The 12,913-nt window shown below is 51.3% G+C and overlaps 4 protein-coding genes across 4 annotated transcripts; 1 reads left to right on the top strand and 3 right to left on the bottom strand.

The window, feature by feature from the left end:
- Positions 1 to 17: 17 nt before the first annotated feature.
- Positions 18 to 2,181, bottom strand: PHATRDRAFT_34138 (predicted protein; the record flags this gene model as incomplete). Its single annotated transcript, XM_002178345.1, has 3 exons — positions 18 to 1,031; positions 1,115 to 2,033; positions 2,171 to 2,181. The coding sequence occupies 3 exons, from the start codon at positions 2,179 to 2,181 to the stop codon at positions 18 to 20; spliced, it is 1,944 nt and encodes a 647-aa protein (XP_002178381.1).
- Positions 2,182 to 2,435: 254 nt separating this feature from the next.
- Positions 2,436 to 3,927, top strand: PHATRDRAFT_44659 (predicted protein; the record flags this gene model as incomplete). The annotated part of the gene is made up of 1 exon (XM_002178621.1): positions 2,436 to 3,927. Exon 1 carries the CDS (start codon positions 2,707 to 2,709, stop codon positions 3,925 to 3,927), a length of 1,221 nt encoding a protein of 406 aa, XP_002178657.1. The 5' UTR covers positions 2,436 to 2,706.
- Positions 3,928 to 4,496: 569 nt separating this feature from the next.
- On the bottom strand, positions 4,497 to 8,367 carry PHATRDRAFT_44658 (predicted protein; the record flags this gene model as incomplete). Its single annotated transcript, XM_002178344.1, has 3 exons — positions 6,623 to 8,367; positions 5,443 to 6,321; positions 4,497 to 5,363 (listed from the first exon to the last, which is right to left on the bottom strand). Exons 1-3 carry the CDS (start codon positions 8,360 to 8,362, stop codon positions 4,497 to 4,499), a joined length of 3,486 nt encoding a protein of 1,161 aa, XP_002178380.1. The 5' UTR covers positions 8,363 to 8,367.
- An 815-nt stretch (positions 8,368 to 9,182) lies between these two features.
- Positions 9,183 to 12,606, bottom strand: PHATRDRAFT_44657 (predicted protein; the record flags this gene model as incomplete). Its single annotated transcript, XM_002178343.1, has 4 exons — positions 12,425 to 12,606; positions 11,549 to 12,173; positions 10,104 to 10,437; positions 9,183 to 10,030 (listed from the first exon to the last, which is right to left on the bottom strand). The coding sequence occupies exons 1-4, from the start codon at positions 12,430 to 12,432 to the stop codon at positions 9,183 to 9,185; spliced, it is 1,815 nt and encodes a 604-aa protein (XP_002178379.1). The 5' UTR covers positions 12,433 to 12,606.
- Positions 12,607 to 12,913: the final 307 nt, after the last annotated feature.

Raw genomic sequence — 12,913 nt, 5'->3', positions numbered from 1 at the left:
GTTGTTTATTCGTGCGTTCACTTTCGGATTCTTTCCCCCTTGACATTCCGTGACCAGGACCAGGGTATGATGTGACGTTCGTGACGTTCCAACAATTCCTCGTACAACGAGGTGGAAGCGACGATCCGCAATCTATCCAAGACGATGTGCCCAACGTGTCCAAAGTCGCGACAATCCGCAAAGAGACGGCGTACGGCAACGTCCCGACGCGGATCGTCGTCGTCCAAACACGTCTGTATGGCGTGCAAAAAAGTAGCGTAGGTGAGAAAGTTCGGTGGGCCGTATCCCGACAGCAGCAATTCTTCGTAAACGAGTTGCGCCAAGCCAAATGCCGTTTCTCGATCGTCTGGCAGGGGCTTGACGCAAGCATTGAGCACGGCAGTAAAGACGACCACATTCGGCCGACAATCCAGACGACCATCGACTTCGTGTCGACGACGCATCGTTTGCAACAAATCGTAGGCGTTACGGGCCTTGTGAGGTGCCTTGCTGTAGGCCCACGCGTGGATCGCGGCGGTGTAGCAGTGTGCGTTCGGTGCCAAGTGGGCTCGTGTTGTCGCGGGGGACGTGGGGTCGGATTGCGTGGTCAAGAATTCCAAGACGGCCATGACGATATCGGGGGTGTCGCGTTGTCGGGTATGACTCAAGGCAGTCATGTACGTTTGGTAAGTGTACAGGTCGGGAGCACAATTTGAATAACCTTGAGCCGCACGCTGTTGCATGCGTTCGAGGATGGCTTGTGCTGGAGCGGCCTTGTGGTAGTTCCCACGGTTACTACTGTTGTGTTCCGGACTGGCGACAATCGCTGCCAGAGCAATGTTGTAAGCGTGATTGGAGGTGGCAAGATTCTGCTGTTCCATGTACGTCAACAAGGCGAGGGTTTTGGGTACGGCTTCGACGCGGTGTGATTTGGCCCATGCCGTGGCGATGGTCGCCAAAGACACGGCATCGGGTTGAAGAGCACGGTGTCGCGTCGTGACGGCTCCCGTGGCCGTTGATTGTCGCGCCAACAGCAACATTTGCTTGAGAATCTGTTGTGCTGGTTCCGGTTGCCCGAGTTGTGCGTAGGCATCCATGGCGGTTTGAATAGTGCCGTATGGAGCGGAGCGTGGACGTTGCCCGCCTGATGCTCCTGAATGTAGCGCTGCAGGACGGCGTGAGCGCGGTCGGCAGATCGTTGCGATTTTCGTTTCGCGTAGTGTGCCATGACCGGTCCCATTTGTTTGAGCACCGCGTGTTCGAGTTGTCCTACCGGTGTAGTTGACCACTGATGGTACAGCCAGTTGAGCCAACGGTGCTGGTTTTCCTTTCGGCGACGGCCTTTTTGTCGGGAGTTGTATCCGGTAGTACGGGTGTGTAGTTTTCCATTGTCCAAGGATGGGACGGGAGTGACTAGAATTTCTAGATTCCTGTTAGTACTGTTGCTGATATTGATGACGTTGGAAGCGAAGGTTTTGTATTTCACAGTGTTGTTGATATGTGTATTGGTACGTGCGGCACGCAGCGATTGGCTACCGGTACGGGCAGTCACGGTATCGTTGTGGGAAGGCCAACGACCAAGGTGGTTTTGAAAAGGTGTGACGGAATGCAGGAAACGCCGCCGTCTCGAATGTACGGAGTTGTGGTTTCGTGTGCCAGTACGGGTTGGGGCGTTGGTGGGAATGGAAGTGTGCCCCCATTCCGTTCGAGAAGGGAGAAATGCTGATGCCGATGCTTCGGTGAGGAAACGACCCCAGCAAGTGCCAATGCCGTACCAAAGACAAACGCTGAAGCAAAAGTTGCTGCAGACAAGGACTCGGGGACGAGTAGACATTACTGCTACACGGAACACCGAGTTGGAATCTCTGTAGTCAAGCAAGGTCAACGACGAGGAGGGAGTTTTTTCCTGTGATCCATCCATCCATCCATCAACGTTTCGGTTGTTAGTCCCCAGACGACACGGGACAATCACGGCGAGTTCCGATCGGCGTTTCCGGAATTGTCTTTTCGGTGGCTGCACTTGATGTATGTGAGAGTCCGACACTGTCAGTGGACTGGACGTGTCGCACAACGCACGCACACACACGCACAGACCAAACCCAGTGAAATGTGACGTACCGAAACTTTTCACGAGTCTATTCTGACCCGCGTGACGATGAAAGATTCAGGGTTCCACATTCGTATCTTGTACCGTCCGTCCATGAGTCCCGGAAGGGCGGGAAATCCAAAATTGGAAAGGACCAATCGGTTTCCTATTTTGTGTGTTGGGTGTCCCCCACGGGGCAAGGATTTATGTTTCCACAATGCCGACGTGTGCACGATCCCATGGGTCCGACCCGCGGAGTTTCGCACCCTATAGAATTGTTTTTGCCGGTGCGAGCTCGGTCCGACCGATCCTTTCTCGAATAATGAATGGTACGATCCCGCCAAGCCGCGTGATACTTGGGGGGGGATGTGCACCTGAAAATCTTGTGCACGGAGTTCTCACAGTCCAGGCGAATCTCACCAACCGTAACTGCTCTCTATAAAACAGTCAGTGCAGGTCACAGTCCGCGCACCTCACAAGTCCCAAGGAACACTTTCCAGTCAAACATTGGACCAGTTTCCTGTTTTATTGTGCATCTCCTCTGGTCTCTCTGAATTGCGTATCAAGCAATCTAGCAAGCAGTTTGTATTGACCCTTGTGGATTCGTAGCGGCAGTTTCCCTTCGCCTAGTGTTCCCCCCCATGTTTCTTCGAGTACCGATGCGCCTTTCGTCGTCGTTGCTGTTGCTGTCGCTGCTCGGACCTCTACGGGTTGCGGGCTTTTCCGCTGGTGCGGGCGGTTGCTCCAGCAACGGCAACGGATCCATCCCGCTTTCCGGAAATCCGCACGCGACAAATCCCATCGTCACGGGAGGTCTCGACGACAACGGATTGGAAGTCGTGCTGGGTCCCAGCACTCTGGACGAAGGGACCGTTTTACAGTCCGGCGTCCCCTTTAACGTCTTGCTTGGCGTCGAGTACAGTCTCTATTTGCGTCAGCGTGGACCCGCCGCCGAAGGCTTTCGCGGATTCCTCTTCCGTCTCGAATCCGGCGGCTTGGTCGACACCACCTCCGCACTGGAACCTCTCCCGGAAGACGCCAGTCGCGCACAAGTCGCCACCAACACCTGCGTCAATACGGAAGGCGTCGGGGGTGTGACGCACCAGTTTCTACCGGAACCCATTACCCAAGTCGGAACGCTGCTCTTTCTCGAAGAACAAGACATTGGCATGGTGCTCGACGTCACCGCCGTCATCTGGAACCGGGGGGACGTCAATGGAGAGCCCTTGTCCGAGTACTACTGGAGCTCCTTTACCTTGGACGCCGTGGAACTCTCCATTGCCGATGATCTCACCGAGTCCCCGACGCAAGGGACGGATGGCACCGCTTCTCCCGTGCCCACGAGTCCGCCCGCCGACTCGGGCTCCGCTTCGCCCTCCGCCGTCGCTACCACCGACGCGAGCAGTGCACCTTCCGCCGCCACTAGCGAAGCTCCCTCGGCACTCGTCACCACCACCGCACCCGTCGCTACCGGTAAGCCCACCGCCCTTGCCGATACGCCATCCTCTACTCCAACCAACATTCTCACGACACTTGCTCCCACTACTCTTGTCTCTACCCTTGCTTTTCCTTCCTCGGCTCCCGTGGACGCCACTACAGACTCTGACATGCCCTCCGACGTTCCTTCCGATATGCCCTCTTTGGTGCCCTCGGCGGTCCCCACCGTGACGCCGGCGTCCACCACTAGCGGTCCCACCGCAGCCCCTTTGCCCGGTTTGACGAATACCTTTGCGCCCACCGCCGCACTCAACACATCCCCGGACACGACACCACCCACGACTTCGGCCGCCGGGCGAATGTGGACCGCTGGTACCGCCCTGGCGGGAACGGCTCTCGTCGCCGCCCTCGTAGGCGGACTCTAACCCGGGTCGGGATACTCGAGCAAGCTGGTGAGTCGATGGAGCAACACGAGCAAGTCAACAAGCAGCTTACAACCAGAATATCACGCCAACGTTGGGAACCATTGTGAAACACCCTCGGGGGGTGCAACGGTACGGTGCGCCGGAAACCGTTCTTTTGCTGTACGCTCGCCCGAAAGTAGGAAAACAAGGGTGTTTTCGCGATTGGTGGCCTGTGACAACGTGGTAGTGTGTGTGTATCGTGTAGTTTGGCGTTCGTAATAAATAAAAACGAGATGTTAACTTGCTACAAAATGGATCGGCCCTTCGGGCCAAAAGCGGTCGTCCGGACCAAATTGGTACCCAGCGAACCCGAGATCAATCGCACACGTGCCCGTCCACCTACCGACTCACGACGTTGTCTACGTACACTAACATTGGATTGACAATAGCAGTTACTCTACAAAAGTAAGAGCAAAAACCTGTCCAAAAATGAAATCGAATCCATGCTTTTGGATCCGGTACCCGGTACCGGCTACCTGCCTCCTCCTGAAGACTTCACGCCCGGTCTACCTTACACCCAGGTTTTCCATTCACTCAATGGGCGCGCTGCTTATTTTGAGCTCTTCTTCGTTGCTTTTGCGGAGAAGCTCAACGCCGTACTGCAGAACCTCCAGCTTGCGATTATATTCGGCCCGCAAATGTTCCTGTTTCCGCGCACAATTGTATTCTGTTTGCACAACAGCGAGACGCGCTTGCAAAGAGTCGGATTCTTCCAGCAATTTCGTCTTGGTGGATTGCAAAGTGTCCCTTTTTGCTGTAAAAGATTCACTGTCACTCATGGCATTGTCTCGCAAGGTTTGGAGAGTCGACTCATGGTCTTGAATTTGGACGTTGACGGAGGATAGTTCAGCCGCGAGCTGGTCCGCTTCTTGACGCGCTGTCTCGAGTTGTCGCAGAAGAGTTTTCTTCTCTTCGCCATCCTCCAAGCTCGCACCAAACTCTTTCAGCTCTTGCTTTTCCACTTCAAGGTCGGCCATTTCGGAACGACCGGGCAGCAGCTCTTCGCACTCTATACGGTCGTTTGAGACCGCAAGCTTGGCAATCTCCTTTTTGGCATCCTGTAGCTTTTCAAGTTTGCGAAGAGACGCGGTTTGGCGTTGATTGGCCGCCGTCATGCGAGTCTCCAACTGTGACTTGTTGGCGTAGAGTTCGTTGCGCTCGGAGCGAGCGACTTCGCGTTCGGCAGTCTTTTTTTGCAGGGTTTGCAGTAAAGATTGGAGCTCACCAAGTTGCGTTTCCAGATGGATCTTCGAGGCGACAAACTCTTCAGACTTGGCTCGCACATCCGCCATTGTGCTTTGCATCTCTGACTCTTCGGTCTCGAGACTTGCCAGCACTTTGGTAAGCTGTGCTTCTTTCGCCGCGTTGACTTTCTGTTTTTCCGACTTGGTCTCATTCTGTCACGGCGAATCGGAACAAGGGTGTCAGAGGGGAAATATTGTTGAAAGACTTTCAAGACTTGACAATAAAACGTACCAAAACCTGGAGACGGTCGTCTTGCTCCTTCTGGCGAGCCATAATTGTTTCCAAACTCGCTTTCAATGCAGTCAACCGCTTACGTTCTTCCTCCAATGTGACCCGAGCCATTGTTGTGTCGGTACTCACCCTTTCAATGTGCTCTTCGAGGCAGTCGCTTTCCATAGTACAACGCACGGTGCATTCTTTCTCAGTCAAGCTTTCCTTGGCTTCCAGTAACGCGCGGAGCGCCATGGCGGCTAAGCTCATTTCCGATTCAATTTTGTTCACGGCTTCGACGCCGGTGCCGAGTTTGTTTCTAAAGCTTTCCAAGGTATGCATTACCCCGCGAGGGGAACTTGGAACACCAGTATTGGGACTGTCCAGGGCCGCGTTGTTGTCTGCGTCAGGTTTGCTGGCATCCAAGACAGGAACAAAGGCAGGATCATGTTTAATCCCTTCACAGAACTCTTCCTGGATTGTGTTGGCGAATCCGGCACGAACTTGTTCACTCATTTTCAACGCATCAAGAGTCTCGTGACTGCCCCTCGCCAAATCCTCGAGTTCCGTCGCTGCCAAAGAGACGTCTCGCGCAATATGCTTCCTGATTTTGGTTTCGGAATGTATAGTTTCCGTGATCTGTTTGGAAGAAGACTCGATTTCTTCGATTTCCGTAGTTATGTTACGACGAATATCGTCGTTCATGGACGCCGACACACCAAATTGCAGAATTTCGGCGTCGTCCATGAGCGTGTCTACTGTCGTTTTGTTCACCAAACGAGGAGCATTGCGGTCAGTGACCGAGACAGGATGTACTGGCATTGGCGTCTCAGCAGGCTGTGCGTATCTACTGTTCTGGCGCCAGGAATTCAACATGATTCTTTCTGGTTTCAATGGGTACTATGATTTGAGTGAAGAATGAGTGCAAATAAAGAAGTTATCAACAACATTGCTTTTGGTGGAAATTGTGGAGGATCATGGTCGGCAACACCGGTTTGTCGGGGGGAGAAATGACACATCCGGGTCTTCCGTTGGAAACCACCCAATTTACCATCGATAATTAAAAAATCTAAGTTGCATCAACTTTCTCTCTCTGCCAATTTGTGAGAGCGTGCGTAAATGGAAATACTATGAAAAAGTACAATGGAAACAATGGAAACTATCCGGCAATCGGCACCGCCTGATTTTACACAATACTGACCACGAAAGCACTTGAGTCCGATTTTTGGGATCGTAACAACGGTCGGGATTCGGAACCATCCGATTGCGAGGCAAGGGAATCATCTTCCCATACTTTCCACATGGTCCCTACGGAAGATTCAAAAGAATCAATCAGTTGCGTCTCGGAAGCATCTGGCATAGGGTGTGGAGAGGAGGACGTCGATAATAATTTGGTCGTGCTGACGGGACAGGTGAGCCTCCACAATACTTTCGCGAATCCTTGGCGCTTCGTTTGAGATTGTTCTTGCGGCCTTTCTTCGAGACATCGTTCATCCTTGGCGTCTGGACTGTCGCCTACTTTGTTTCGCGAAAGCAAAACCGCAGGACGGCTGCATCTTGCACTGCTACCTGTGCCGCTGCTTGTAGCTGGTCGATCGGTCGCAGAGAACGATTCTTGTTTTGAAGCATCGGTACTGAGAGCTTCCGCCGAGGGGCTGGAGACGGTTCCATTAGAACTGAGTTGATGACTGCTCGATCCATCAACGCTATCGCCGGCGGCAAGGACGTCGACCCGGATAAGTTTGGGCGGTGCAAAGGGAGGACAAAACGAAAGAAACTGGCAAGCATGATGATGTTTCAGGACTCCATCGGGAACAAAAATTCGTTTCTGCGCTTCTTTGCTCAAGATTAGTATGTTCTCGTCCATTTCGCCGTTGGAAGTCCCAGCCTGCAAACGAAACCAGCGTCGCTCCCGCGTTCGCCCTCTTGTACTTTGACTAAGCTCTTCGCCATCGCCGTTTTTACCAATGTAGCGCAGCACTCCTAGGGATTGCAAACTTTGCAACACATCAGCTGCGTAGCCTATAGTTGTTTTGGCTGCCATAGCCCAGGGTTTGGCCACCCATACTTCATGCGGCTTAACATCATATTTGTGTACGTTGAGTACATGTATGAGTTGGTTAAGGGAGCTATTGCGGACCTGGAAGACGCCATCATAATCTTGCCGCCAGCTTTCCGAAAGGTTTTTTTGCGTCGCGTTCAAGACGTCCCTTACCGTATCCAGTTCGATGTCGATCCACAATTGCATGAGCTCATAAAGTTTCCGCCCCGGATCCATCAACAATATTAGCAAGGGCGCGCGACAACGCTTTTCTTCGCATTGCTGATTGTTCCCGTTACCAGGACGCATTTTGAGTGTACGTCGACTCATCATATCATTCTGATTTGCAGCATCAGCTACCCCTAATTTGTCCACCATGGCTGCCGTTAGGCGTACAACACCCACACTCTGATCGTCCTGTCTAGGTTGAGGATGCGTTGGCTCTCGTCGAGACATGATCTTGGCTTGTCGCCACGGGCGTTGGTGAGATGTCACGCTCTGGTCGGTTCCTGACGGGTACACGTTCTGCGGTACAGCCGCAGGAACCCCGATTCGTTGATGTTGAGAGGTACTGCGTGGGGCCGTATTCCCATTGAAATATGACCCACTCAGATCAGACAAGTCGCGAGTCAAGGATTCTGGAGTAGCCAATACGACACTGCTCGGTCGACTGCTGTTGTTGCTTTCTTGGGAGCGTTCTTCGTTGTTAGCCGCCGACGCAGCCCAGCGCTTATGTGTTGTCCGTGGCGGACGAGATTTTTTGGGCTTGAGATTTCCTCCTAGGCCGCCATTGTTGTTATCACAGTGCTGGCCGCTGCTACTTGTTTTCTGCAGACTGGCAGCAGGGGTGCGAGCCACATGCCGACTTGGACTTTTTGATTTTTCGAACACGGAAGGCATGCTGATGGACGTTGCAGCTTACTGTGCTGATTGACTAAACCTGAAGTTTCGCTTTTCATGTACCTTTGCTCTTATGATAGGGCGAGCCGAGCCGCGCAGAGCAGAGTAGTGAAATTCTTCTTCATTGAACGTGAATGCAACCGTAGCAGAGAACTCGTTTTTCCGATGAGAAGGGGCAGCCCGTGCTTCTTCCATCGTTAAAACTGCAGATACATTCAATTGTCGCTGTACACATACAAGCAGCCCTGTAGACAATAGCGACGGCGCGGCTGTTATGTTTCCAGCGCGCTCGATCGGGGCGGACTTAGCTAACTGTACACCATTTGGCACTCGTCCCAACAAAGTCTCGACAGACGAACGCCAATTATGTGTTCTTAAATCCCTGTCGCAAGGATGTAAATAGAGATAGTTGGTTCCTATAGATTTGATAGTGTCTTCTCAACGTAATATTTTACATAAAGTGTTTTCTTGTAGAAACTCTACTAGTAGGATCGGACAGAAACAGATAGGCTCGCGCCCAATCCCACTTACGTAAACACTAACATGCGAAACATTGGGCGTTCCAGAGAAGCATTGGGTCAACCTTCGTTCCCAGTCAGTTGCTCTTGAAAACATGTGCCAGAGACCGCCCTTTCAATGTTCTTGAACAAGAGAAACGATGTGCTACGCGACTGACTATTAACTGTAACAGTAAATCACATTCGTTTTTTTATTCGCAGTCAGCACTCGATTCCACTTCGCCGCTAGATAAAGAAATAATATAAAGTTAATTTGTTGCTGCTATGAGATCTGGGCCAATTCACTTTTTCGCCAAGCGTTGTTACTTCGAGTGCAAACAATAACCTCTGTTGAGTGGTCGCCTCTCTTCGGTCACTCGCTGACTCGAAACTAGACCTCCATCGCGATTCGAAGGTTCGTTGTGATGAAATATCGCTTGGTGCGGCACTCCCGCGTGCCTATGGCGACTGCTCGAATACGGCGATCGGCGGTCACCACTGAAGTCGTGATTCCAGCCACGTGGTCGGTTGAGCTCGTCATTGCGCTGTGGATGTCCACTGTGGGCATACGATGAACGATTTTCTAGCTCATAGCCGCCGCCTCTAGCCGCTTCAGGCGACCCGCGCGGTCCCCTGTCGATTGTCCCAACAGATCTACAAACATCGGCGGACAACAGGGTTGAAAATCCGATTTCTCTCGGCTCCCCACGACTATCGCTGTACCGACCTTTTGGTCTATGATCGCTAGCACCTTTGCGAACCAGATTTCCTTTACGTGACTCCGAAAAGCGAACAGAAGGTACGCTCCCATCTCCACGTCGGTATCCTTTGGGTTCTAAAAAACGATCGGTTTTTGGCGACAAGCGTGCATCATTGTCTTCTACACATCCGATACCGTGGTGTTCTCCGCTGATCTTTCTTTCGTAATGACCGTCAAGGCGCTCGACCTTGCCGTCATTACCACGTCTACACACGACTAGGGGCAGCGCTACCGAAAAGTTGACGTCATTTCCATTGTGACGCATCGTTTCCAATCGATATTCCATTGAGGTGCTTTCGGATTCGACACGAGAAAAGGGAGGCCGTCCAGATCGTGGCGCTTGGGGTTTGAAACGAGCGCGAATCTTTTGAGGTTCGTCCGGAATTACGTTAGCCGTCGTTTCCTTTTCCTCTGCAAATAGGTTGCGGCAATATGAGTCGTTCATCGAGATACCTAGTGTACGTTTGTCGCAGATGGCACTTACTCCAAGCAACGTAGCTCGCCAAGTCGAATATTATTTTTCCACCGTTGCGATTCACTTCTTCAATCAATCGGTCCTTGTCGATACATATACGACCCGCATTCTTCTGCGGAAGCTCAAAAATATTCATAAATCGCAGCATAGCCAGCACTCTCTTTTTCATGCCGTCGTCGCCGTGGCGGCGGCCTCGTGTTCGCGTTTTGCCGTACCCAGTGACAATCGAGATAGCGGTGATGTCCTGGAGCTTTTCCGTATTTTTCATGTACGGTACCATGCATTCTTCAAACCACCAGCCTAAAGCAATCTCGCCACCACCGAGCGATAGAAAATGCAAATCCTGCCGAACACATTGTATTTAGCACACACCAACTCATTCATCACAAAAATCAGAACACGACTTACAAGTTCAAACCATTGGGAGCCGAGACGAGATACACGCGCGTAGAAGCCTTTCTTGATACCTTCTTCAAATAACGTTCTCCCTAATTGAATTTGCGACGCTACGGCATCCAGCACAGCATTATACGTTACAACATCACGTGCCACATTGACCTCGTCCATTTCTCTGAACAAATCGTGGCCTTTTGCCCATAAGTTACAGCGGGCACAAGCACTAATAACACTGTTGTAAATGTGAACATTCGGAGTGATGCCTTCGAGCTTCATCCGTTCCATAAGCTGAAAACTAATATCAGCCCGACAACATTTTTCCATACAAGACAATGCGGCACCAAAGATAATGACGTTCTTTGGAATACCGATGTCGGTCATTTCGTCCAAGTATTCGAGGCACTGCCGGTACTGCAATCCCTTGTCGCAAGCACTGAGGGCACTCCCGTAGGATACTACAGTAATAGGCAAGTTACGCATCTTCATCTCCTCAAACAATCCCAGTGCACGCTCCCATTGCATGCCCTTTTCCAGCGCGGCCATGGTCGCATTGAACGTGATGATACTGAGCGATCCGCCGGCAGCCTGAATCTGACGAAACAAATCAAGTGCTCGCTCCCATTGTTGTCCTTTCGCCAATGCACTTATGCAGGCAGAATATGCAACAACATTGTACCTGAATCCCGAGCGCTCCATGTCCTCTAAAATCTCCAACGCTAACTTCCATTGCCCACCTTTTTCTGCGGCAGAGATGAGAGCCGAAAAACTCACAACCGATGGTTGAATACCTCCCTTCTTCATGCGTTGAAAAACTTCGCAGGCCTTTAGCGGAACCAAACCTTTTTCGCAAGCGCTAATGGTGGCGTTGTAGGCAATGGCCGTTCGCCCAACTCCTTCTCGTTCCATGCGGTCCAGTAGATCAATTGCCGCTCTCCAGTTCCCACACTTTTCGCAAGCGGAAATCGTACTCGAAAACCTAATAAAGCAGGTTAGTTGTTTGGTCTTATTCGAAAAGCGTACAAGGCTTTGGCAAGGTGATATATAACCACTTACGTCACTTCATTCTTAGGAATATTCCTGCTTTCCATTTCTTTCAAAAGGTTCATAGCCTCGCGAAAATTCTTGTCTTTTTCCATAACGGATATCATCGAGTTATAATGATATACATTCTTCTCCATTCCTACGCGATCCATCCACTCCCAACACTGCTGCGCCAATCGTACTTGGCGACGACGAGCTGCAGCCGCAATCACAGCCGTCATGACCTTACCCGAATGGAACAGCTCCCAATATTCTTGTCGAGCACTGTCGAGAGATTTGAAAACGTTGAGACGTTGATTACAAAGATCATCCATGAAACGATTCAGATCGATGCCTTTTAAAGAAGGCGGACGATCAGTACGTAAACTCTGATGCTCTTCTTGCCTAGGATTTTTACGCGGTGAATCCTCTTCTTGTCTTCGTGGATTCTCATTTGGGCAATACACCTCTCTCCTACGCATTTCGGTGCGTTCGCGACGACCTCGTCGGAAATGGTCCATGGATTGTGGAGCTTGATTTGCATCACCCGCTCCTGGAACGTAATTGGATCCGTGGTCTGGTGGAAGCTTGCGTTTGTTTTGTTTTTGCTCGTCATCTCCTCGGTGTGCGTGTGGGGGAGTCACGCCGCGGTTATCGTAAGAGCTAATAGCGCCAAGAAAGGAAATCCGTACGTAGAGATACAATTGCGGTGCCGTGAAAGAGATGCGACGGACGAGGTAAGTAGATTGCTAGTAAATCATGAAAGGTCTAACAATAAGTTGTACGCCATGCAAAGTTCTCGTTCCGCCGTAGATTGTCACAAATTTTAACATCGCATCTCATTTCCCGAGCATCGACGGCTGCTGCTTTTCCACGACGTATTCCTATTGTGGGGAGGCGTCACATCGTCGTACCTGCTCATGCCTGCTCGGTCCTCTCTAGCTTAGTGCGTTGATTGTTAATTCTGGAAAAGATAAGGCCACCTTGTAGGCAGTTGCTATGCAGGTGATTGCGCACTTCTTCTGGACGTAGTGATGATTGTCGCTTTCGATGGATTGGTAGGGTAAAACGTATGGGATCGTTGGATTCGTTCACGGTGAATGCATTAGACTCTTTCTTGTGTGGAGCTTTTGTTCACGTCGGCTGATTGCGAAATGGAACGCCGGATTCTAGCCCTGTGGCTGTGACTAGCAACATCGACAGGGTTTGGAAGGTTCCCGATTCCTTCACATTCCCCCCAAAGCCGAACAATGACATTTTTGCTCTTTCACTGTCAGAAAGCAGCCTAGCTAGACAGAACACATCGCATACATCCAGATCCTCGACAACAAATTATCAACAAACAGGCGACAACAGTGTCTCGCGGATAGCGCCTTAGTGCTGATAGGTTCTTCAATAGCGTA

This window comes from Phaeodactylum tricornutum, chromosome 4, assembly GCF_000150955.2.
Source record: "Phaeodactylum tricornutum CCAP 1055/1 chromosome 4, whole genome shotgun sequence".
Classification (NCBI taxonomy): domain Eukaryota; phylum Bacillariophyta; class Bacillariophyceae; order Surirellales; family Neidiaceae; genus Phaeodactylum; species Phaeodactylum tricornutum.
Note: the sequence above shows the minus strand (reverse complement) of the source record. Positions and strands in the feature narration are given on the sequence as shown.